Genomic DNA, 27,497 nt, shown 5'->3' with positions numbered 1-27,497 from the left:
TGTGTGGTTCATGGGTTATCACAGAAAGGCGTGGGCATCTTCATTAAATATTGCCTAATTTTTACCACGCCACTCTCTACCATTAACATATCAACAAGGCATAGCAACATAATCATCACTGCTCTTTTCATCTCCTATTTGTCACTTTTTAAGTGTCCTTCAGTGAACATGACCTATGGATGAAGGTCCCTTGACTAATCAAAAAATAGTTCATCAGGTTATCTGCAAACTTTAACACTGATTAAACAAGCATTTACAATGCAACGGGTCTCCCGTTTGCTTATGTTAGAGCTGATCGCGTTGTAAACTCCTAACCTGACTTTTCACCAATCAGGCAAAAGTGCATTTATGTACATAACCCGAGAAAGTGAAATTAACTATGTAAAGCGCTCGACTTCTGCCAAGCGAGATCGCGCTCGTAAATTAGAGAAAAATAAGTCCACGAGCCCGATGGAAAACAGCGAGCCTCGCATGTTTTCTGTACTTGGTCGCTGCGCTCGAGGAGGGCCAGCCACCGGAAAAGGCATGACATATGCTTGCCTTCGACTAATGAAAGCAAGCAGATTTTATTAGGCAAGCCCACGAACCAATAAAAAACATTGACGTGAAGTTGACAGGGCTCCGAGCCCTTTTCTAAATACAATAGCATCTCGCTGCGATACGCATGCGCGAGCGCATGCAACGCAGGCTCGAACCTAAAAAGCACCGACAGAGATAAAAGAAGGCCACCACGATTTAAAGCTGTGAGTAACACCAAGCACTGACACTCCCAGAATACAGAGGCAGTCTGCTTAGTACTAGAAACGGTTGGTAAACTTGCTGATAAGTGAGAATATTGACTAATACCAGATGCAATGTGCTGACCCATCACAAAATCCCCTTTGCTGGGTTCTTTCATGTGGTGTTATACACAAGGACCCAGCCGAGATCGCAAGTTGCCACCCGATCTCTCCATTTCCAAAGACTCCCAGTGCACTATTGTGGCCTTTGATCCAGTCTCTTCTGCCCCATTCTCAGAATTACACAGACTCATCAGTTCAATCATGTCTAAACTGATCTTGTGACACAGAGGAGCACCTAAACAACATGGAAAAACTGCAGATCCCACAACACCACACAGAAATTCTGACAAAGGAATAAATAAAGGTGCAAATGCTTCGAACACAATGTTTACAATGTGATATCCCAGTACAAATAGTTTCCAATTTTCATTCTGCACGGTTTCAGGGCCCACAAAATTCCTGTATTAACTGTGAAAGCATGGGCTATTTTCCGTTACGTATTGGATTTTACACATTATTTTTACTGTGTTTGATATAGCAATGACATTCCACTGTCTGGTCACTAGTGTAGGCTGTTGGAGAAAGAAAACAGTGGAAGATGCAAAGGAAGAAGATGGCAATTCCGGTGAAAAGTAACCAAACGGGAGCCGTGGCACCCGCATCTAATGGAATATAAAGTGCTGTCTGCAAGAGGTTTCTGAACCAACTTCCAACCCTGCTGAGAAGCGAGGCTTCAGTAGTTCCAAAGTCTGGGCCCTAAACACCCAGAGATCTGATTTAAAGTCCTGGTCACTGGTTTATACATGCAAGTTGCCACTCTGGAGTGTAAAGAGGAGCCAGACTTTGTTAGCAGCGGGGCCCTTTTTTCCAGAGCAAAGTTAAAAATCGACTTAAATATTGAGGGGGAAACTAATCCCCACAATGCATTGACTATTGTGCACTAAACTAACTCTAAAAAATAAAACAGTTAGTTTATAAAGCTCAGATGCTTTACTTTTACTGGTGTGCAACCACTTGCACAGGCGACTCTTGAACTTTCTTTTTCAATTGAAATGCACTTTTTTCAATTTGGTCCACTTCCAAGTCAGAGAGGTTTGTGTAGCTAGATGTGTGCTTTTGTCTATAAAAACAGTTCTGACCTTGAGAAAACCTGGCAAAGACTGGTGACTTGCAGCAGAAGAATGGACTCCAAGACCTGAAATGGGAAACAACGGTCAACTGTTAGTAAATAAATTAATATTTACATATTTATTTGCTTATATAACTATGTATACAGTTTGTCCAAAATCATGTCATTATCTTAGTCACACTGTGAAATTAGTATAAGATACCAGGCCTCTTTAGGTTTATAGCTGAGGCACTTGCTTCTAGAGATCCGAGTTCTGTTAAACCTTTACTACTGCATTTTTTATTCAGTTGTACAGTAACAAAAAACATGCAAAAAATGTAAACAAGTTAAAATGCAATTGAAAAGCTGTCAGCAGTTAGGTTATTGAGATAGACTCCTCTGCATGTCTTGTTGAAGCTGTGCTGCCCTGAATTAACAAGTTCTGGACAGGCCTGCGCGTTTCCCTCGAGACATTCATGCGACCCCAATAAGGGCACTTCAGTCTCATTGTTATAAAACACCAGAGCTGATCTATGATGTTGCAGTGGCACCCAAATTGCTGACCTCTTTTATGAGGTTGAATATTGTCCAGTCCATCTAGGCGATGACAGAACTGAGTGTTGGCACAATAATCGAGTTTAGAATCCTTTTCACCAGTACCCTCGTGACAAATTGCATATTGTACGCCTACCTGTAAAATCTGTAGTTGGCCTGAAAAGAGGTCCTTTACCCTCATGATGTCTTGGACATGCATGAAGATTGCCTGTCTCTAGGGAGTTCATGTGTGTTCATTGACAGGTAAATAGTATACTCCATTTCGACTGCACATTTGTGTATTTTGCACGTGTGGTCATTGCCTTTGGGTGGGACTACTAATGTCTGTCTTGAATATTGGAGCCTGTATGTACACTTTCCCTGCCCCCCCCCCACCTGAAACCAGTTGTCTCTGTGGGTGAGTGTGGCCCCTACTCGATCCCTTTTGATGAAGCCGCAATTTCTCTTCCAGAGTGAAAGCCGGCCCTCCTCCCTCCCTGTATAGTTTCCACATATCTTTATACTATGAAATCCAGGAGACATTCCACATTTCCCCTGAGCTAAGCTGAACCATCCTCAGCAAGGGCAGCAGTGTTGCAATACATGGACAAGCGGTGATCACACTAGCACCATGCTCCCCCACCACAGAATTTGAGCCTCACCTCGAAATTCAAAAACTGCATGCTACCTGATTGAGCAGACACATCCTCAACCTACCATGCAGAATGCACAACCCATCACACCTCAGGAAGCTCCACTGGCTACCAATACACAAATGTGCTCAGTTCAAACTGCTCACACATGCATTCAAGGAAGTGCACAACATAGGCCCGCCAACCTGAACAGTCACATATCCTTCCACCAAACACCATTCAGAGACGTCTGCTCAGTCAGACTGATGTTTGAACAAAATATTGAGTTTTAAATATTGTGATACTTAAATATTGTGTCAACATTATCGTTAGTACAGCAATATAGTGTCACAGAATATTGCCATCATAAATAAAGTTTTTTCGTGTACATCGCTTCTAGATAATATTGTATTATTTATTATTGTTTAATAAAATATAGTTGTAAAAAATATTGTTTTTTGTTTAGTTTATTATATGTTAGTTAAATTAATAATATTTAGGTATCAGTATTGTTAGTATAATTGTTATTCATTGTTGATAGTGCACTTTGTAATTAAAAATGTTTAATTACATTTTTTAATTAAGTTAGTAATTTTCTATCTAATAGCAAGTTGGTGGGTTTGCTGGAGAATAGGGTGAGATATGATTTAAAATATAATTGACTTACTTTTTATTGTTAATTGATTTTGTATTGTAAATTATTCCTATTGATTAGTATTCATTTGAAATGTTTGATTGTTTCATAGTAATTTTATGTTTTTAAGTTCAATTTATTTGTAAAATATATATAAATGTTTACATTTCGATTTCTTTTTTTTGTTAGTGGCAGGTTGTTGATTTTTGTTGTGGCATAAGGTGGAAAGTTTTTAGAATAATAATTTTATCAAAGCTAATTAACATCTAATTGTTTATTAATTCTCTAATTGATAAACGAATATTTTGTTTTCTTTTATAATTGTTGGATTAATTTTGATTTTTAATATTTTATAGGACATTTCAAAAAAGCATTTTTGTTGTTAATTCATTTTTAAATAGGGGGTTGTTGGTTTTGTAGGGGTATCTGGTAGGAAGGTAATTGAAGTACAAATAATTTTATTTTAATGTTGATTATTTTTTAATTCATTATGTAACTTATGATTAGTTAGATAATTGTTTTAGTTTGTTGTTCTATTAATATTATTTTTAATTTTACAGTATTTTTAAATGTTTTTATTTTTGTTAGCAATGTATGTTTTAGTAGCTGGATGTTGGTTTTGTAGGGGAGCAGGTTAAGAAGGTATTGAAATTATAGTATTTATGAGATTAATTATTAATAATATTTAATTTATAGTTATTTGTGTACCTTTTTAATGTTCGAAAATTACATTTTCTGTTTCATTTTATATTTTAGTGTTAAGTATTTTTTGCAACTTTTATTTATTGAAAGTTTAACATTTTACAGGGTAGTGCCACGAGTAGGCACAAGGTTGTCACAAGAGACACACAGTGCTGCATATTATGATACAGTTAAAGGGGAAGAAAGCAAACTAAGGGGAGTGGGAGAAGCACATAATGATCAAGATAGGACTAGCTTAGGGAAGACGATGCATGTATGTTGTTCAGTGTGAGTGTATAGGTGTCATCTTCCAGCAATCGTAAGTGAGGTATGAACACATCCTCGGAACAAAGGGGAACTGATTGTAGTATGTGTACTTTCCTAATCAGTGAAGGGGGGAACTGTTAGGCCCAGAGGGTAGTAGGAGGCTGCAGGGGGAGGGTGGGAAAGCAGATGTGGCAGAGGGTCTGTGGCGCATATCGTGTCAAAGGGACAGCAGGTGCCACCTAGTCCATTGTACCAAGGGTTCCATGCATCGTTCATTGTCAGACGGTTTTAGGGTGGGATGAGGTGTGCGCAAAGGATTCCAACACTCCAGTCATGAGGGGGGGCTCGAAACTGCCTCAAAGATATGTGATTGATCATTCATAGTGTAAGTGATTTTCTCATACGCTGTTATGCAATACAGTTTAAGGAGCCAGTCAGTCACTCAAGGAGAGGGATGGCTGCCTCCAGTGAAGTTTAGCCATTGCAAGTGATGTGGCTAGCCATCTGTGGTTACAAGAAGTCATGTCACAGGTGTAAGGAAATGGCTCACTGTTGTAGTTACCCCCCACTTTTTGCCTGATACTGATGCTGACTTAACTGAGAAGTGTGCTGGGACCCTGCTAACCAGGCCCCAGCACTAGTGTTCTTTCACCTAAAATGTACCATTGTTTCCACAATTGGCACACCCCTGGCACACAGATAAGTCCCTTGTAAAAGTTACCAGTGGTACCAAGGGCCCTGTCACCAGGAAAGGTCCCTAAGGGCTGCAGCATGTGTTGTGCCACCCTAAGGGACCCCTCATCTAACACATGCACACTGCCATTGCAGATTGTGTGTGTTGGTGGGGAGAAAAAGGCAAAGTCGACATGGCATCCCCCTCACTATGCCATGCACACAAAATACTGCCTGTGGCATAGGTAAGTCACCCCTCCAGCAGGCCCTACAGCCCTAAGGCAGGGTGCACTATACCACAGGTGAGGGCATAGTTGCATAGTTGCATAAGCAATATATATGCCCCTACAGTGTCTAAGTCTATTTTTAGACATTGTAAGTACAGTGTGGCCATATTAGGTATATGGTCTTGGAGTTTGTCAAAAACGAACTCCACAGCTCCATAATCGCTACACTGAATACTGGTATCAAACTTCTCAGAATAATAAACCCACACTGATGCCAGTGTTGGATTTATTAAAAAATGCACACAGGGGGCATCTTAGAGATGCCCCCTGTATTTTACCCAATTGTTCAGTGCAGGACTGACTGGTCTGTGCCAGCCTGCTGCTGAGAGACGAGTTTCTGACCCTATGTGGTAAGGGCATTTGTGCCCTCTGAGGCCAGAAACAAAGCCTGCACTGGGTGGAGGTGCTTCACACCTCCCCCCTGCAGGAACTGTAACACCTAGCAGTGAGCCTGAAAGGCTCTAGCTTCGTGTTACAGTGCCCCAGGGCACTCCAGCTAGTGGAGATTCCCTCCCCCTGGACACAGCCCCCACTTTTGGCGGCAAGTCCAGGGGAGATAATGAGAAAAACAAGGAGGAGTCACCCATCAGTCAGGACAGCCCCTAAGGTGTCCTGAGCTGAGGTGACCCCTGCCTTTAGAAATCCTCCATCTTGGTTTTGGAGGATTCCCCCAATAGGATTAGGGATGTGCCCTCCTCCCCACAGGGAGGAGGCACAAGGAGGGTGTAGCCACCCTCAAGGACAGTAGCCATTGGCTACTACCCTCCCAGACCTAAACACACCCCTAAATTCAGTATTTAGGGGCCCGCAGAACCTAGGAAACTAGATTCCTGCAACCTAAAGAAGAAGAAGGACTGCTGACCTGAAGCCCTGCAGTGAAGACGGAGACGACAACTGATTTGGCCACAGCCCCACTGGCCTGTCTCCCTACTTGGAAAAAAACTGCAACAGCGACACATCCAACAGGGTCCAGCGACCTCTGAAGCCTCAGAGTACTACCCTGCATCTAAAGGAGCAAGAAGCTCCCGAGAACAGCGGCCCTGTTCAAGAAACTGCAACTTTTGGAAACAAAGAAACAACTTTTAAAGACCACACGTATCCCGCCAGAAGCGTGCGACTTTCCACTCTGCACCCGACGTCCCCGGCACGACCTGCGGAAAACTAACACTACAGGGAGGACTGCCCGGCGACTGCGAGCCCGTGAGTAGCCAGAGTTGACCCCCCTGAGCCCCCACAGCAACGCCTGCAGAGGAAATCCAGGGGCTCCCCCTGACCTCAACTGCCTGCTTCAAGGAACCCGACGCCTGGAAAACACACTGCACCCGCAGCCCCCAGGACCCAGAGGAACTGAATTCCAGTGCAGGAGCGACCCCCAGGCGACTCTCTGCCTAGCCCAGGTGGTGGCTACCCTGAGGAGCCCCCCCGTGCCTGCCTGCATTGTTGAAGAGACCCCCGGGTCTCCCCATTGATTACTATTGAAAACCCGATGCCTGTTTGCACTCTGCACCCGGCCGCCCCTGTGCCGCTGATGGTGTACTTTCTGTGCCTGCTTGTGTCCCCCCCGGTGCCCTACAAAACCCCACTGGTCTGCCCTCCAAAGATGCGGGTACTTACCTGCTGGCAGACTGGAACCGGGGCAGCCCTATTTTCATTGAAGCCTATGTATTTTGGGCACCACTTTGACCTCTGCACCTGACCGGCCCTGAGCTGCTGGTGTGGTAACTTTGGGGTTGCCTTGAACCCCCAACGGTGGGCTACCTTGGACCCAACTTCGAACCCTGTAAGTGTTTTACTTACCTGTGAACTTAACATTTACTTACCTCTGAGCTTAACAATTACTTACCTCCCCCAGGAACTGTTGATTTTTGCACTGTCCACTTTCAAAATAGCTTATTGCCATTTTTTGCCAAAACTGTACATGCTATTGTGATAATTCAAAGTTTCTAAGATACCTGAGTGAAATACCTTTCATTTAAAGTATTGTTTGTAAATCTTGAACCTGTGGTTCTTAAAATAAACTAAGAAAATATATTTTTCTATATAAAAACCTATTGGCCTGGAATTTGTCTTTGAGTGTGTGTTCCTCATTTATTGCCTGTGTGTGTGTACAACAAATGCTTAACACTACCCTCTGATAAGCCTACTGCTCGACCACACTACCACAAAATAGAGCATTAGAATGATCTCTTTTTGCCACTATCTTACTTCTAAGGGGAACCCTTGGACTTTGTGCACACTATTTCTTACTTTGAAATAGTTTATACAGAGCCAACTTCCTACAACAGGGATCTGAGAAGTCATGGAACAGAGCAAGGTGTGGTGGGGGGGTAATCCGGACAGCACTGTACTGCAGTAGGAGCCCTGAGACTTGAGACCAGTATGAGGAAAAAGCTGCGCAGGACCACAGAACATGGAGGAGATCACAGTGAGTGGCACTGTACCACCGGCATAGGTCGTGAGGTAGGAGTTTGGCCCTATAGAGATTCCGGGGGTGCACCGTACAAGTCAAACAGTACTATAAAATAAAGGAATTTGAAGGGGTGTTCTCTGAGGGCCCTATCATGATCCAAGGGGAGAGAGGCCTTATCTTCCAGGAAGTACGCATTTACCAGAAGGGATTGCCAGAAGAGTCTGGTGGCTGAGAGGGATAAGACAGAGAGTGTTGGCCTTTAATGAAAACCGTGTAGTAAAGACCAGCTCCCAGACCCCTATATTGGTCGAAGGCCCAGAGGTATTGCAGTATGGGGTATTGCAGTAAGGCTTCAGTCCGTGGGGGCCAGTTGCTGTGTGGCATTGGGAGTGCTAGCAGTGACACAATGCTTCCTCCGACCTGAGCCAGAATTCAGCACATAGTTGATTGAAGGATTTGAGTTTGCCACCATTCAAGGACATGTTCAAGGGATTGTAGTAGAAAGGCTTCTGCCAGTTGTCCAAAGGAATAGGTGCCCGCCTATGCGAAGCACCGAATAGTGCCAGATGGGGGCCGCCAGGTTTGGTAGATAGGGGGTCACTCCCATTAGGTGGTGTGCTTCCTGCCAGGCCCAGGAAGTTGCTTCCATAATCAGGTGTAGGGCCACCCTCTGACCCTTGGGCGAGAGGTACAGGGGTAAAAGCGCGGTCATAGGCAAAAGAAGGTGGTTTTCCAGTCGTGCCCAAAATGAGGCTTCCCAATCAAAGTGCAGTTAGGCTGCGCCCCGGGACAGGTGATAATGCCAAATGGTAGGAAGTGAGTTAGGACAGTCTCAGGCTTCCGTCTCGCGTGTCAGCCCTGAGTCGGGTGGCACGGGTGCACAGTTTTCACTCACTCCAAACATAGGCTAGGATATTAGCTTTGATCCGTGAAATCAATGTTTTGGGCACCTGGAGAGGAGGCATGCCAATAATGTATTGGAAGCTGGGGGGCACAGTCATGTTCACTGTTTTTTCTCTTCCCCTTTGAGATAAATGAAGATGAGACAATTTCAAAAAGTCTTGCCTTGCGAGTTCCAGCAGGGGAGGAAGTTATCATCTACCATGCATGCTAGGCCTTTGTTGACCAGAATGTCATGCTATATCCACAGATGCATGCGGGAGTGGTGGTTCTCTTCATCGGGAGGGCCTCGCTATTCACCCAGTTAACCTTATATCCCAAGAGTTCTGAGAAGTCCTGATGATAGAAATAACTCCTACTATTGAGGATAGTTGGTTGAGACAGAAGAAGAAAAATGTAATTTGCGTTGAGCAGAATCTTGGTCTCTCTGACTTCTATTAAACCATGGTGATCTATGGACTGCTGCCGATAAAGGTTCAGTCACCAGAAGAAAGGAGAGCGGAGGCAATAGACAACCTGATGGGTCCTGAGGCCAACCTGGAATGTCTTAAAGACAAATACTCTGCAAGACACTTAGGCTGAGGGGGAGTCATATAGTTGGCGGACTGTAGGAAGTTGGCTCTGTATGTGCTATTTCAAAGTAAGGAATAGCATGCACAGAGTCCAAGGGTTCCCCTTAGAGGTAAAATAGTGGCAAAAATAGATAATACTAATGCTCTATTTTGTGGTAGTGTGGTCGAGCAGTAGGCTTATCCAAGGAGTAGTGTTAAGCATTTGTTGTACATACACATAGACAATAAATGAGGTACACACACTCAGAGACAAATCCAGCCAATAGGTTTTTGTATAGAAAAATATCTTTTCTTAGTTTATTTTAAGAACCACAGGTTCAAATTCTACATGTAATATCTCATTCGAAAGGTATTGCAGGTAAGTACTTTAGGAACTTTAAATCATAAAAATTGCATGTATACTTTTCAAGTTATTGACAAATAGCTGTTTTAAAAGTGGACACAGTGCAATTTTCACAGTTCCTAGGGGAGGTAAGTATTTGTTAGGTTAACCAGGTAAGTAAGACACTTACAGGGTTCAGTTCTTGGTCCAAGGTAGCCCACCGTTGGGGGTTCAGAGCAACCCCAAAGTCACCACACCAGCAGCTCAGGGCCGGTCAGGTGCAGAGTTCAAAGTGGTGCCCAAAACGCATAGGCTTCAATGGAGAAGGGGGTGCCCCGGTTCCAGTCTGCCAGCAGGTAAGTACCCGCGTCTTCGGAGGGCAGACCAGGGGGGTGTTGTAGGGCACCGGGGGGGACACAAGCCCACACAGAAATTTCACCCTCAGCAGCACGGGGGCGGCCGGGTGCAGTGTAGAAACAAGCGTCGGGTTCGCAATGTTAGTCTATGAGAGATCTCGGGATCTCTTCAGCGCTGCAGGCAGGCAAGGGGGGGGTTCCTCGGGGACACCTCCACTTGGGCAAGGGAGAGGGACTCCTGGGGGTCACTTCTCCAGTGAAAGTCCGGTCCTTCAGGTCCTGGGGGCTGCGGGTGCAGGGTCTCTCCCAGGCGTCGGGACTTAGGATTCAAAGAGTCGCGGTCAGGGGAAGCCTCGGGATTCCCTCTGCAGGCGGCGCTGTGGGGGCTCAGGGGGGACAGGTTTTGGTACTCACAGTATCAGAGTAGTCCTGGGGTCCCTCCTGAGGTGTTGGATCTCCACCAGCCGAGTCGGGGTCGCCGGGTGCAGTGTTGCAAGTCTCACGCTTCTTGCGGGGAGCTTGCAGGGTTCTTTCAAGGCTGCTGGAAACAAAGTTGCAGCCTTTCTTGGAGCAGGTCCGCTGTCCTCGGGAGTTTCTTGTCTTTTCGAAGCAGGGGCAGTCCTCAGAGGATGTCGAGGTCGCTGGTCCCTTTGGAAGGCGTCGCTGGAGCAGGATCTTTGGAAGGCAGGAGACAGGCCGGTGAGTTTCTGGAGCCAAGGCAGTTGTCGTCTTCTGGTCTTCCTCTGCAGGGGTTTTCAGCTAGGCAGTCCTTCTTCTTGTAGTTGCAGGAATCTGATTTTCTAGGGTTCAGGGTTGCCCTTAAATACTAAATTTAAGGGCGTGTTTAGGTCTGGGGGGTTAGTAGCCAATGGCTACTAGCCCTGAGGGTGGGTACACCCTCTTTGTGCCTCCTCCCAAGGGGAGGGGGTCACAATCCTAACCCTATTGGGGGAATCCTCCATCTGCAAGATGGAGGATTTCTAAAAGTTAGAGTCACTTCAGCTCAGGACACCTTAGGGGCTGTCCTGACTGGCCAGTGACTCCTCCTTGTTGCTTTCTTTGTTCCCTCCAGCCTTGCCGCCAAAAGTGGGGGCCGTGGCCGGAGGGGGCGGGCAACTCCACTAAGCTGGAGTGCCCTGCTGGTCGGTGACAAAGGGGTGAGCCTTTGAGGCTCACCGCCAGGTGTCACAGCTCCTGCCTGGGGGAGGTGTTAGCATCTCCACCCAGTGCAGGCTTTGTTACTGGCCTCAGAGTGACAAAGGCACTCTCCCCATGGGGCCAGCAACATGTCTCTAGTGTGGCAGGCTGCTGGAACTAGTCAGCCTACACAGACAGTCGGTTAAGTTTCAGGGGGCACCTCTAGGGTGCCCTCTGTGGTGTATTTTACAATAAAATGTACACTGGCATCAGTGTGCATTTATTGTGCTGAGAAGTTTGATACCAAACTTCCCAGTTTTCAGTGTAGCCATTATGGTGCTGTGGAGTTCGTGTTTGACAGACTCCCAGACCATATACTCTTATGGCTACCCTGCACTTACAATGTCTAAGGTTTTGTTTAGACACTGTAGGGGTACCATGCTCATGCACTGGTACCCTCACCTATGGTATAGTGCACCCTGCCTTAGGGCTGTAAGGCCTGCTAGAGGGGTGTCTTACCTATACTGCATAGGCAGTGAGAGGCTGGCATGGCACCCTGAGGGGAGTGCCATGTCGACTTACTCATTTTGTTCTCACTAGCACACACAGGCTTGTAAGCAGTGTGTCTGTGCTGAGTGAGGGGTCTCTAGGGTGGCATAAGACATGCTGCAGCCCTTAGAGACCTTCCTTGGCATCAGGGCCCTTGGTACTAGAAGTACCAGTTACAAGGGACTTATCTGAATGCCAGGGTGTGCCAATTGTGGATACAATGGTACATTTTAGGTGAAGGAACACTGGTGCTGGGGCCTGGTTAGCAGGGTCCCAGCACTCTGCTCAGTCAAGTCAGCATCAGTATCAGGCAAAAAGTGGGGGGTAACTGCAACAGGGAGCCATTTCTTTACACGGACTCTTTGGATAAAGTTGTTCCCTAAGTCCATGCAGGACATTACCTGGAAGAAGTAGGGCCATTCAACCCGGTCGGAGACCTTTTGAGCGATTCCCCCCTCCCAAAATGTCGCAGCATACTACATGTGGGAGTAGGTTTCCCTGGAGTAGGAAATAGTCAATCAGGGACTGAGTCCCGTGGGAGAAAGACAGGAAGGTGTAGTCCCTCTCCAATAGGGCAGAGAAGGCACCAAATGCCACAGAGAGTATGATCAGCAAATAGGTCCTGAAGCAGTGCCCTGTTCCATCCCTGCTGGAAGTCTAGCTTCACTGTCCTGACCATGGTCTTCTCCCGAGCAACGTTTCAGTTGTCACATAAGAGTATGGGCATCCTATAAATTCCTATAGGAGCCATAAGAGGTGGGCCAGGAAATGAGTGTTGTCAGCCACTGGTGCATACACCAAGCCCACTATGATGGAGCATTGCAGTATGCTCAGTTTTGCAAAAACCCATCTACCTTTCTACCTTACATGTCTGTCCACTTCTAGAGGACCTGATGCGCCACTGTCTGCCAAAGCAGTATAGCCACCCTGTACTTCTTGAAGCTGCCCGGTGCAGTAGAAGACTCTCCTGCGTCGTTAATGGCCCTACTACTGCTAGTGACCTCACTCACTCAGTCTCATCCTAGCTTGGCAGATTCTGCTTGGGAGAGGTGTGCTTCTTGAAAAAAGGCTATGTCCATCCCTTTGGTGTTTAAGTAGTGTAAGACTTTCTTGCATTTTATATAATGGGTCATACCATTGACATTGAGGAATACTACCATCAGTGGTGTGAATATTCTCTGGATCGGCGATGGGGAAGGAGTAGGAGACCCAGGAGGGGGCACCCCTTGACATGCGATACTGGAGCCGATGGGCCTGAGATATTTGTGTGGATTGCGATAAGGAAGGAGGGGTCAGAAAGCGGAATTTTTGAAAGGGGGACTAACAACTTTGAGTTTCAGCTTGTACCAGTGCTGTGCATGGCCAGGCCAGAGCCTATCCCATCCACCAGATAAGAGGAGAGGGAAAGTCCCCAAACCTAGAAATGGCAGAGAAGTGAGGAAGCCACTGGGAAATATAGGTGGTCAGCTGTAAAAGTTGGACCGTAAAAGTATCAGCCCGGATGAGTGTGGGCCTCTCTGTGGCAGAGAGAGAGAGGAGCAGGTAGGAACAGGTTCAAGACTGAGAAGGCACCTTCTCTGGGCCAGGACCGAAGGAGGGGGTGCGGACACCCATGGCCAAGGGAGGGCATCAGATGTTCATGGCTTGTTCCATGGTGTGGGGACATCGATGAAAAGTGTGCAGACAGAGTTTGGGTATATCCACTCCACCGTCCTGCTATCCAGGGTGCTAGAATTAAGCCGTACAGAGCTTAAAACAGTAAACGGAGAAGCAACCTGGACAAATGGACAACACAGACAACGAATAAGAATACAATCTGTTCTCCACATGCTGTCCATCTGCATTGGACATTTACTCCAGTGTTTCCCAGATAACCGAGGCAACAGATTCAAATATTACAAAACTTCAAAACATTTGAATGCAGGGACATATATGACAAATGGACATCAAAGCTCATAACAATAAAAGATACAATCAGTCCCCAAGGCTCTCGCTCTCCATTGTTGTCGGGTATTTCAATGGACAGCGTGATTTGCCTCTGTCCTTTTGGAGCACTTCCACCACTTGATGGAGTGCACTCCTGTCGGACTCTCTTCTGGTCGTCCCACCCACTTGCGGATGTTGGGGCTGGAGGTGAGAGTGTTTCAAGGTACAGGGTGAATCATTCCGGTTGGTGTTGTCCTTAGAGGGTGATGAGGTCATGCCCACTGGAGAGCCCTGAAGAGTATCCAGAAAGACTTCCAGTTCACCAGGGTCCAGAAATTCTAGTGTCTCCCCCTCAAATGTCACCTTCATATTGCCAGGTCGAGGAGGCCATATTTTAAGTCTTAACACTTCAGCCTGGGGCGAAGTGCTAGAAACCTCCTACACCAGGCATTGATTGCCGTTGAATAAGCCACCAAGATCATGTTACCACCAAAAAGGAGAGGCTCCAGAGCCATTCTGGCCACCTGAAGGATTGCCTAGGGTGTGATGGTGGTGCTGCAAGCAGGCGATGATTGGGCAAGGGGAGTTTGTGTCGGAGGTTCAATGTGATTGAATTTGGTGCAGCCGCAGGAGTTAAAGAAATTTCCAGAAGACATAGGCGGGAGCATGGACGTTATGTAGGCAATCATCAGATTTCTTCTTGCCCAGCAGGTCTACGTAAATCCTGAAATTATCCCTTCTTGCCCTGTCCTCCAGGTCAGTCACTTTCCAGAGGAGAATGTCAGTGTCACAACCCAAGTCTATGAGACGCTTGTACTAGGCTTACACGCATCAACCCCATCCAGCTGTGAACTAATCATCGACATGTCTTGTCTGATAGATTTTACCTCTGAAGCGAGGTCGGACATTTTCACATTCATCACCGTGAGGGTAGACCCAATGGACAAGATTTCTTTGAGGAGTGCCTCCATGCTTGGGCGCAGGATTTGTCGGGTGGTCTGTGTCAGAAGTGATTGGGAGTGTCAACATGCAGAGAAGAAGAGGTGGAAACCAGGCATGTGGATTCATGGATTTTAAACACTCAGGAGGCTGAAAAGGGAGATGGTGGTGTGGTTTGTGATCTTCAAAACCTGCTTTGCTGTTCAGCTATTGAACAACAGTCTCCCCCTAGGTTACCTGGGCCAGACACCATTCCGGCTGCACCCCTACAAGCCTAGGCACCGCCAAGGCCCCAGAGGGATAGGGGTCCACTCCTCAGTGTAGAGTGGACAACAGTAAGTAAGGAACAGCATTGGGGGCCTCTCGGCACACAGCATAGCCCTCTGTTGAGAACAGACAGTAAGAGTGGTAGCAGGAGGTAAGGAAAAGCCTCTCTCTGCCGCCTCCCAAAAATACTCCATGTGGGAAATGGATGAAGGCCAAAGTCTCACCCCACTGTTGTAAAGCAGTAGTGGTATAGCTAAAGAGGGCTTGTGGGGGTGACCTCTGTGGCAGGGCCAACTCCTTTGCACTATCTGCAGTCCCCCGGTGTCCTCAGAGTTCATGGCAGTGTCAGCATCACTCACCCAGGGGAGAAGCAGCTGAGTGCCTTAGGGGCAGTGTGCAGTGTTGAGGGACTCAGCGGATGTCATAGGTGGAGCACTTCACCATTGCTCTATGCGGAATGCAGGGTAGATCAGCTGCTGTGCGGCAGAGAATCCAGGAATCCTGTGATGTCGGTGGTGCTACATTCAACTGAGATGGATGTCAGGACCTCTGGTGAGGCCTGTCCGGGTGGAGTAGAGACTCAGGGGTAAGCTGTGCATCCAAAAGGGGAGGAGCTGCCAAATGTGCAGAAAAGGCTGGTGCTGTGGCTCTGCCCCTAGGCTGCCATCCCCTGTCTGCTCATCACCTCTCATCTCAGTGCCCGGGGCAAGTCAGTTCGATCACGCCCAAGTCAGGGACCTCTGCTGTGGATGGAGGTCAGGTATCAGTGTCCTGAAACCAGACGGATGTGACATGATGGCCAGCAAAGCGTGGAGCCTGGTCAGGGAGTGGCCATCTTGGTGTGCTCCAGGCTCCACCTTGTTAGCTGTTTTTAATAACAATGTTTGTAAAATGTATTTTTCATTTAAGTTTTTGTTTTTTTAAATAATATTTAAAAATGCATTTTGTTGCATTTATCATATAAGTAATTTTTTTCGACGTTTCCAGTTTTTGGTGGTAGGAAATTTAATTTTATTTAAAAGTATTTATTTTTATGTTTATTTTATTTTGTATTTTTGTTTTATTTTTTACCAATATATATGATATATTTGTTTTTAGTTTTTGCCATTTACATGTTTTGTACAAAATGATTATGAGGTGGAATCTTAATTGCAGTCCCTCAAAAGTCCTACATTTTCTGTACTATTGCTTAGACTGAGTGCGAATAGTAAATATAACCCCTCCCGAAACCAATACATTCCTTACTGTTGCATTAACTGGAGCAGGAATACTAAAATCTAACCCCCAGTTCAACACTTTTCCTACGTTTGCGTGTTTCGGAGTGGGAATAGTAAATCTAACCCTTCTGTGATTTAACACATTCCCTACTATTACTTTATAGGATGGAGTGGTAATAGTAAAATAATCGTATGTAAATTAAATACTTTATGTAATGTTTGTTAGTATGCATTTATAGTAATTTAGTGTTACTGCTTTTTAATATTGTATAGGGTTTATATTATTTTGTTTTTGGATTGAGTCTGATCATTTTTAATAAGCGTGACCCACCTCAGCAGAGGGGGTATTTCCGAAGTCCCCTTATCTTGTCAGGCTGGAGTAGCTTATTCTCAATTTCAGCCTAAAAACAACTGAGCAGCACCAAGCAGTGGCTGAAGGAGGCATAGCATGTGGCAGAGCGCCTTGATGGCAGAAGAGCTAAGTCCAGGAAGCAAGTCAATGCCTTATGTTTTTTGGAGCATTTGTACAAACGTAGGTTTTAGACATTGGGTTTCTAGTTGGCAGAGGTATATACCCTTGTCCAAGTAGGGACCACAATCCTAGTCAGGGTAAGTTACAACACAATCCAAATTATCCTGTGCTCACCCTCTGGTAGCTTGGCACAGAGCAGGCCGGCTTAACTTAGAAGGAAATGTGTAAAGTATTTGTGCAATAACTCATACAGTAACACAGTGAAAACACCACAAAAAGTACTCCACACCAGTTTAGAAAAATAGATAATATTTATCTGAATAAAATAAGATCAAAACAACAAAAATCCAATACGCAGAAGTCGAGATATCACTTTTTAAAGGTTAAACGAGTCTCAATCCTTAACAATCAGTAGTTATATCCTTGTAACACACAGTACCTGGGATGAGTCAAAAATAACAACGCATGGGAGCCGCAGAGGAGGAGATGCATTGAATAATAGGGAGCTGCGTTGGATTTTCCGGTGCGGCACAGACAATGCGTTGTTTCTTTACACAAAGCAAGGTGATGCATTGATTTCCAGGAGCGCTGCCTTGGTTCCTCACTGCGATGTGGGGATCTTTTGACGCCCAGAGATGATGTGTTGAAAATCGCTGACGTCCTGGGAGAAGGACCAGGCAATGCGTTGATCCGGTAGGTGATGCAGTGTTTTTTTAGCTGCGAGGCAGGCACTGCGTTGATTTGTTCAGGCGTTGCGTCAACTTTCCAACGCATGGGGATTTTCTTCTTTTTGGTGAAGTCTTTGTGGCCCTGAGACTTCAGAACAGCAGGCAAGCTCAATCCAAGCCCTTGGAGAGCACTTGTGAGGAAGGCAGAGTCCTTCCAGCAGAGTCAGACGCCAGCAGGCAGCAGAGTAACACGCAGGGCAGCAGTCCTTCTCAGCAAAGCAGTCCAGATGAGTCCTTTGGGCAGCCAGGCAGCCCCTCTGACAGAGTCCAGGTGTAGATCCAGAAGTGTCTGATTTGGTGGGGTCACAGACCCAGTATATATACCCAAAAATGCCTTTGAAGTGGGAGAAACTTCAAATAGTGGTTTTGAAGTTCACAAGCTCCCCTTTCAACCCAGGATCCCTGTAGGGTTATCAATCCCTTGTGCGAGGGCAGGCACTGGCCTTTGAAGTGTAAAAGAGAGCCCCTATACCCTTCCTGCCAAGAGAGATCCATTCAGTATGCAGATGAATGAAGATGTGACTGAGTGTCCTGTGTTTATGGCTCTCTGGGTTGAATACATAAGGGAAGCTGTCAACCAGCACAGGCCAGATGTGTATTGGAGACAGGCTGTAAGGCACAGATGGCAGTAAGTGCAGAGAAATGTCTACTTTCTAAAAGTGGTATTTCTAAAATAGTAATATTAAATCCAACTTCCGTAAGCAGGGTTTTCTAATACCATTCTGGCCATAGTAAATATGACAGGGCTACTTCTTTCAGATTAGAAGCCACCTAAAAGTATATAAGGGCAGTTCTAATGCTGACCTGTGAGAGGAGCAGGCTTCACAGTAGTGAGAAACAAATTTGGGAGTTTGTCACTACCAGGACATGTAAAACAGATAAGTACATGTCCTGCTGTTTACTTACATAGCATCCTGACCTATGTGTTACCTAGGGCCTAATTTAGGGATGGCTTATATGTAGAACAAGGGGAGTTAGAGGTTTGGCAAGTAGTTGTAAATTCCACGTCAAAGTGGCAGTGAAACTGAACACACAGGCCTTGCAATGGCGGGCCTGAGATATGGTTAAGTGGCTACTTATGTGGGTGGAACAATCAATGCTACATGCCCACTAGTAGCATTTAATTTACAGGCCCTGTGCACCTCTAGCACACTTTAATAGGGTCTTAAAAGTAAACTAAATATGCCTATTGGGTAGGAGCCAATGTAACCATGTTTGGGGGAGACAACACATGCACTTTAGCACTCGTCAGCAGTGGTAAAGTGCTCAGAGTCAAAAAACTAGCAAAAACAGGGTCCGAAAAATTGACTGAGTCAGGCAAAAAGTTGGGTGATGACCACCCTAAGGCTGTCAGGTCTAAATGTAGGCCACAGACATCTCACAAACATCTCAGCTATGCAGGTTTCCTTGCCCTCTTAGCTAACCCAATTGAATCACTAAAGATGTACCGAGAGGAACAGCATGTGGGCAATAAGCACCTTAGTCAATCACCTATTGAGGTGGCAGTCGATGTCCATAGTAAGGATCGCCTGCATTACCGCATGCAGATTCAGTTCTTCAGGTCTGATTTGTCAACGGTGTCACAATATATAGGTTAATACATTATGAGTCAAGACGTGGCCCTGAGGTATGGTGTTTTGTTTTCTTCAAAAGTAAATAAGTGCCTCTCCTGAAAAAGTTGCAGTCCTTTCTGTTGATGCATTATCCCAATGACTTCCCCACCCCCACATACACACTTTTTTCCTGGTTGGAGTGGTTTTGCCTGTGACAACAAACCATGGAAGCAGTTTCTTCTTTTTAAATTCTTATCTTTTTGGTAATGTACCTTGGATGGACAATGGTTTCTTTATAATACATGGGATTCTGCAATTCATGTATGAAAATCTGTCTTTAATTTCTTTGTAATCTGTGGCTTGTGATGCACCTAGTTGCTGGTTATAAAGAAATGACACCAGAACTCAACTTTAATAACTTTTTACAGTTGCGTTCTCACAGCACAATGCCTGCGACCTCTGCCAGCAGCCCAGGGGAAGGTCAGGTCAGATCATGGTTCATAATGAAATCAGCTGTTCATGGTATAAAAACAAAACATGGCTTTTATTTCTTGTGCACTGTTTTACTATAGGAGATACTTATGGCAAAATGTTTATTTTTTGCACGACTTAGGAGTAGGTAATTATAGAAAAGTTAAAATATTTTGGCATGTTTCACACATTCAAATCTGCTGAGTCTTTTTGTTTTTTTGAAAATCACTTAGATTCAACTGATTTTAATACTTTCTTGCAACAAATATCTCACTGCTTTTTTATGTGTTTAACTTTTGCACTAGAGGTACTATTTCTACTCTTGATGTTTGAAAACATGCTCTATTTTTATATGAATGCTACGTACCAAGGATTTAAGTGGTTTGTGACAAAAGTGATGGTGTGACCATGTACTGTAAGGGATAAGGTGCCTCCTGCCATACATGATTATGATACTGCAAGTCATCCTGGAGTTCCATAACCTTCTAAAGGAACTCTGCCTTAGGTCTTGTTCCTCTATATGGTCTTGGAGCTCTTTGGTGACTTAGAATATCCTTATAGAGTACATCAGGGGATACTTTATCCCACATATATATTTCTTCAACTTTACATTGTATTGTTTAGGGTCAAGCGCAAAGCGATCTGTCCCTGCTGTAATCTATCTATGAGCTTGTTACCACGCCCAGCGCACGCCCATGATTTTGGTTGGCTTGTGGGCTTGCCTTTCAAAATTTGCTTGCTTTCCGGTGTTTAGCCCTCCTCGAGTGCACCAGCCAACTACTGAAAACATTTGAGGTTCCGTGTTTTCCGTATGGTTTCTGGACTTCTTTTTTTCTATTTATTTCCTACGCAGTGCAATCTCGCTGGGCAGTAGTAGAGTGCTTTGCATCACATCAACCCTGTTACATAGATAATTGCATTTTTGCCGATAATACGTTTGACTGCAAGCACACTTCTGTTTTACTTTTAATTTTAATTTATGTGGCAAGAAATGTCCAGTTCAGAATTTACAATGCAAATAGCTCTTACTCGAGCAAACACGGGACCCATTGCATTGCAAATGCTTGTTTGTTTATGCTTCCAGTACTTCTTGCACTGTTTTACCTTGAGCTAGGTTATTCTACCAAAAGATGAGCCAGTGGCACTATGGACATCCATTGCTCAGTTCCGAGTTTAGTTGTTGTACAGAGTCAAGCATATAGTATGTACACCATTACTAATTATGTCCCTTCTACTAGGTCAGTGATTTCCACCCATGTTCTATTTCTCATATTGTTTCGATTCTCATGGCTAATATGCCAGAATGACCGTTGTTGACCCGGGTTTGCCAATCCATCATAGCACTGTCTGCCCCTTTCACAGGATCGGGACGTCTTCCTTGAAAATCCCTTCTAGCTGAGATGCTGCCTAGATGGATACCAAAATAGGATGCTTACCAGCACCTACTGCTTATCTGACATTTGAACAATACCTCTACCCCAAGGAGTTACAGAACCTACCAGCATCAGTAACTCCGGAGCGAGGTGAATACTGGGTCATTTTGAACCTAAGTGATGAAGACTCTTTATCGACATAAGAAACAACATCTTCACATATTTAAACATATTTCAAAATGGGTGTAAAATAGCTCTTTTCTATTTTATAGCCATTTTCAATATTCATGCAAATTAATTTCACACTAGGGACTGTTCTTAAGACCACCGTTATTTCAAGAGGGTATTCACAGTGCATAGAAATCCAAAATACTTTACTTTTCTGTATATGTTTTTATGTCTTGAATATTACAGATCCTCCTAGTGAAAAAACTTTTTGACACAAAAGCGGCGCAAACTTACAAAATACAATTATATTTTGTACGTTTGCTCCGCTTTTGCGTCAAAAAAATTACGCAAATGCGGCGCTAAGAAAGTATAAATATGGGCCTTAGATTATTATGTAATGTACAATACTGTTCAACAAAGTTCTTTCTCAATGAAAAGAGATGTTTCTAAACTCTCAAGTGTGGACACAGGGTAACTGCATAACTGAAGACTCATTTTAAACCATAACTGGGGCATTCAGAATAAGAAATGGGCAGCTTTAGTTACAGGAAATATGCACCTGTAGGGCTATTTTCAGTCTACAGACATACGTGTGCTCACATCTTGTAACACACGCTATTTTACTTTTGTTAGTCAATAACATTTTCATTAGAATCTGGCAAGGGTGCATATTTTTGAATTTTGCACAGCTTTTGTTTCCTGGTTGTCTCCAATTTGTTGACACAGATAACATTGCCACAAAATGGGTTGGGTAATGTTTCATACTTTGCTTTTTGCTGCATTATTTAGTCACCCATGCTGCATAATCTGAAACTCCGATGCTGCATAATAACAGTGAGCCTGTAGCAGGGAGTGACTTGCATGCAAACATACAGCTCTAAGTGGAGATTCCGATTCCAGAAATTGTTTTTTAATATCACGTTAAATTCAATGGGTTGGAAAGAAAACCAATTTCGTTTCTTTTCCAGCTCAGGGTAGATGAAGTGAACGCACATTTCTGCTTGGCATGTAGCCATAATTCATTTTGCATTTTTCTGGAAGATCCATTGGAAGAGTGGATGGCCCAAATGTCTCCTCCGTCTCGACTAAGCTCTGCATACTTATTAATTAGAAACCTGCCCTTTTGCAGGTCTCTATAGCTGTTCTGTAAGTCTTCCCTGACACAGGTGGAAGGGATCAGCAGATAAGATCTATTCTCTTGCTCTGTTTTTCCCTCTCTTTCTCTGCTTTACCTGGAGGATCTCGGGTGATGTAGACATTGGTGTGAAGGGGGCATCCAAATTCAAATTTTTTAACATGCAGAATTCTTTTAATCGTGTCACCACTGTAGAAAAGTATTTTTGTATGCTAGTAATTCTGTACTCTGCTGTCCAAACAGGTAGATTCTATATGTATTATTTTGGGTATGTTAGAGAAATATCAGGTTACATCTACAAGATATCTCCATAGGAGCTGATACTCTTCACCTGAGCCTCAGATCCCAACTGGTGTAATTGTCAAACCCACACTCCAAGTCATAGCAACATTCCTTAAAGCATCAGACAGGAGCAGGGTGCTTAGAACCCATGGAAAGCCAGCTACAGTCTGCTGTTTAGGAGCCACTTCCGTCACAATGGTAGTAATTTTATAAATTAATTGAAGATTGTGTTTTCCTTAGAGGTGTTACAAATTGGACTGTCACATCGATTACTGAATATAGAAAATGTGTCATAGAGATGACAGTGTAATCTACTTCGGCAGGTAATAAGTGACACTTGAGTATCCATAATATCTTTACTACAGTTTCCTCATAACATGCCAGTAATGATCTTTTTTACCACCATATGTCTGGAAAATGAAAACATGGAAGGACGGTCGTCAGTTTCCAAAGATGTGTTGAAAAACACAATGGCCGCTGTTTAAAACCAGCACACTCGTTTATCATGCTATCTTTTATCCCTCTAGAGCTTCTCATCGACTGAGATTATTTTCTTTCCACTGCTTGCTTCTCTGAGTGAGATCCAAAATACTTCTCCCATATGGTCCTTGTGTGGTTAGATGCAGTGCTTAATTTGAGCTGGAGGTAGCAGGTGGGGCCCACCAGCACCCATTTTTAGGGACCAGTAGTTATTTTCCTTAACAGACTTCGATTCACAACCACAGAGAAAAAAATCACAAAAGGGGAAATAGGAAAACAGAAAACATACTGTTGAATAAAGAAATCAGCGATGAAAAAGAACATGCCAGATGGAGATAAAGAGGGAAGGGAGTGTCTTGTGTTTTATTAAAGATGCATGAGTTGGAATCAAGACCAAGCAGCCTTTGTATACGGTTTCCTGACCTTCAATAGCATCAGCTGTGAGCTTCTGAGCAAACTCCAACACTTCGGGGCATACTTACAAGGAACTGGCGCATCGGCTCCGATGCTCCAGTTTCCTTGCATCACCCTGAGCCCACCTAGCGTCACCATGGTAGCGGTGTATTTCCAATACAATGTACAATGATGCACGTTAGGATAACAGCGTCAACATTTTTATGCTGTTGTGGCGCTCTGCTGAGCTAGTGCCAAAACTTTTGCCACTGGTCCAGCAAAGCACAGGGAGGCCCTCAGGCTGATGCACTAACATCACTTTAACGCCTGCCCTGGGCAGGTGTTAAAAAATTACACTAGAATGACGCAGTGAAAGCTTGTATATTTCACTATGCCATATTTTGTGGCCTCCATGGGGCGGACACCCCCATGCAAGCATTGCGCCACTTTGTAAATATGGCACATGGTGGGGGACTGGTTAGCACTGCCTTAGCGTTAAAAAATGACATTAAGGCAGCACTAGGGACTTGTACATTTGCCCCTTATTCTTTTACAAATTAAGCACTGGTTAGATGGGTTCACTTGACCAATTATCTTCTCAAACAAGAAAGTGAGGACTTTCTCTCATCTTCAATTGTGGGCAATCACAGAAGTTGAACGTTCTGGACATGTTGTCTAGATATACAAATGTTGTGTATCATTGCACTTACAGTACACCACAGGAAAACTGAAAACCTCTGAAGAAATTTATCCACCACTGCTATCTGTAGAGTGTCGATCCAGAAGCCTAAAACACTTTTGTATTTTCTGCCTCTAGTGTCTTCGCTGTCTTTGCATCTTAATTCCCCTTTGTTTCAGTACCTGCCTTACATTTTATGCACGATGAAGACCTTGCATAGAGGCTATCATCATGTTCTTTCTGGGGTTCACGTCAGTAGTTGTTATTGTAATTATTATTGTTATGCGTAATTTATAAAATGCATGACTACCTAAGAAAGGTTTCCCAGCACTGGGCTCATCACAAAACATAAGTCCTACCAGAAGCTGCCCAGAAAGAGACGAGAATGGGCAATTTAAATAAGTTGGAACAGCCAGGTTGTAAGCAGTTTGCGAATAATAGAGGGCGAGTGGCATGCTGTCAGTGTTAGTGGCAAAGCGTTCCAGAGTTTAGGGCCCAGAAAAGAAAAGGATCTGTCTCCTTGATGCGATTTTCTGACTCTAAGAACCCTGGCCGCTCAAGATGGCTTGAATGCAACAACCGTTTGGGTGAGCACCTGGACACTAGTGTTCCAGTGTTGGATAGGCATTTAAGCATATACCATAAAGCCTTGAATTGAAAACGATGTTCAATAGGTAGTCAGTGCAGGCAAAAAGCATACTAGCAGTAGAAGTGTGCAGTAGCAGTGGAAGGGAATTTAGGGGAATGGATCAGTAGCACAGGTGTGCCTTCCACTGAGAGGTTTCCATACTGTATGTGGCAACATCATCACAAAGACATTGATTGTTCCAGCTAGGCCATGGACAGGGCCACTGGAATTATGCGGCAAGAGACGGCAAATTATGTGGCAGGGTTAACTAAATTATGCATCAAGAAAAAGCAAATTATGCGACGTAATGCAGCACATTCTCTAATAGTATTACTTTATTATTTTGTCATGTTTACACTTGTTATCACTGTCTGAGCATAGGTTGCACCTCATTAGTACCAGTTTGACACCCAAACAGCAATAACCAACAGAAAGGTGACCAGTCAACCTTTGCAAAGCCCGCCCCCCCCCCGAGATTGGAGATCCCTGCTCGACAGTAATGAACATACAAGCAGGCCTTCTGTGCACAAAACACAATGTTGTAGAATGACTTAGCCATGAACCACAGACTGTCCTCTCCCAGCAGCATTCTTCATAACCACACTTTGCAATACATGGTCTTGCAAATTGCAAAGGTGAAAACTCAGCTTTGCAACCCCACTTTATCCATGATTCGCAAGAACTTCTAGGGTTGATATTGTGAGCCACAAGACATTTGTGACTCACAATGCCAATTTTATACATTACAATTTATTTGTCACTTTTGCAGAGTATGCCACTTTGTGAATGCTTGGGAAGACAAAAAATTGTTAATTCATCGGTCCACCTTTGTGTGTCGGTAACAATGACAGACAACCTATATTAAGTAAACGGCAGCTGTGGATGTCCGGGGAAGAGGGGCTGCTTAATAATTACCATTCCATAAACTGTCACTTTTTGCATTGAAACCATGGTCTCTTTAAGGCACTTAGGTTGCAACAGTGGCACTTTACCAAAGCAAATACATAGATGAGGGTCTGCTGTCCCTTGCTGGCCTCCATCTCTGTATTTGTGCATGCATCTGGTTGCAAAGTTTCACAGAAGGAATCCTCATAACCTAACTAGGAATATCGATTCCTGCAAATTATCCAAACTAGAGTTTTCTCAGTCTACCAGACTAATACCTCTAGCACAATGCACAGAATTGGCCAGGCCCCGTCGTAGACACTGCAAACGCAGCATCCGTGATGAGACCTGGACTATGTTTCTGCTCTATGTATGTGGCCATTTGTTTTGGCATCTTAGTTACATGCTGTCCAGTGCATGTGAAGAAGGGTGTCCTGCTCCCTTTGTACCAATCCTAGTCTTATTACAATTCGGAACTTTGATATTGCGTTGTGATACTTCGTGTGCGGTACCTCCCTCCTTCTGTCACAGGGTGAGGCGTTTAATGCTTACATTCCCTCTGCTTATGAGAAGGGGTTGGGAGTCATCCGGCCCATCAGGTGTGTCTGTGACAATATGAGGCATGTTCTCCATTCCCCCCTCCTGCTGACAGGATAAGACAATGGTAATCTGAGGTGATGTGCTACCCACTCTTCCAGTTTTGGTGCGGTCCCACCCATCATCCTAGGATGGAGGCAGTGATGGCCTGTACTGTGTGTGCTCTCTGATCTTCTCCACCTCACATACAGGGAGGCAAGCCAAAAAAAGTAATAGGAACGCTAAGCCAGGCTGCTACCTTGTCAATGATCTATGCCGATCAAAATATCTGACATGTAAATCAAGTAGCAAATAGCATGTAAATTTGAACAGGGTTAATTAAAATGTGAAAAACAAATTCTTCCTTATTTGTGGTGCATTGGTTTAGTATAATACATTATAGCACTACAAGGAGTAACAGTTATTAAAAATAATAATTCCTAAACATGGAACTACAAACATTCCAGAAACCCTACTCATGGTTCGATCACATTGCCATTAGACACCCGAGGATCAGGTCAGTTTGTCTTGTGCAGTGTACATGTGGGTTTCAGTCATTATATATGTAGCAACGTTATTGTTGCTTAAAGCGCACATTAACACGGCAATTGTACAGCACACATCCTCAACTGAATACTTTAAAGCGCTCTCATATCTGGTGATCAAGGACAACGGTGTACAGGGAGTAAATTGATTTGAATCGGATTCCACAGTTTGATCAAGTGTGTAAACTGGAATCTGAGCTCAGGTACCTGTGTTTCAAAATGTGCGATTCAGCAGCTAGATTGACATCACCTCTCTTTGCCCACTTAAGTTAAGGATAATGTTTTGTGTTTAATGTTCCCAGAGCTACATTGGCATACGTCTTTCAAGACAGAGATAAAAAGATCAGTGTTAGGAAGTAAAGACAATTGATGTTAGTTTTAAGCCAATGAGTGCTGAGCGAGAACATTGGTGCGCCGAGCACAGTATACTTCATCTAGCAGTGAGTTGGGAGTACTATTTAAACATATCCACAAAATGCTTCAACGCCTCGTCAGGGTTAGCAAGCGCTACATAAGTGCAATTACAATTACAATATTGAACTGGCGTGCAGGTCACAAGCTCAGGTCCAGAAACTGAGGGGCCAGCACATTCCTTCATCTTTCTGGGGGCAATAAAATAAGTGCCATTGAATTGCTGAAAAATACTGATAGCAATAAACATCTGTACAATTCAGTTTATGATCTTTTCACATTTTTACTTACTGGATAAAGCCTTCCTCAGCAGCAGAGGTTGCAAATAAGCCTAAAATATATAACGATGCTACGCTCAGTTTATATTAGCGAACGCATTCTGTTCAAACGCAAGAGTTTCTTAAGGACAGTTGCTCCTCTAAACAAAATCACGTGACTGTATAGATTAACACAATAAAGAGGTAACTGAGATCTCAGTCTGCTCCTTCCAAGGCCCTAGGGAGAAACACCGCCATTACAGGACGAG

The 27,497-nt window shown here is 44.3% G+C and overlaps 1 protein-coding gene across 2 annotated transcripts in view; it reads right to left on the bottom strand.

The window, feature by feature from the left end:
- Positions 1-27,497, bottom strand: part of C7 (complement C7) — a 304,122-nt gene that overhangs the window by 264,556 nt on the left and 12,069 nt on the right. For both annotated transcript variants that reach the window (XM_069221437.1, XM_069221440.1), the window contains exon 2: positions 1,922-1,977. In XM_069221437.1, the coding sequence (XP_069077538.1) occupies positions 1,922-1,977 (56 nt within the window). The remainder of the gene's footprint in view (positions 1-1,921; positions 1,978-27,497) is intronic.

Source organism: Pleurodeles waltl, chromosome 1_1, assembly GCF_031143425.1.
Source record: "Pleurodeles waltl isolate 20211129_DDA chromosome 1_1, aPleWal1.hap1.20221129, whole genome shotgun sequence".
Taxonomy (NCBI): Eukaryota; Metazoa; Chordata; class Amphibia; order Caudata; family Salamandridae; genus Pleurodeles; species Pleurodeles waltl.
Note: the sequence above shows the minus strand (reverse complement) of the source record. Positions and strands in the feature narration are given on the sequence as shown.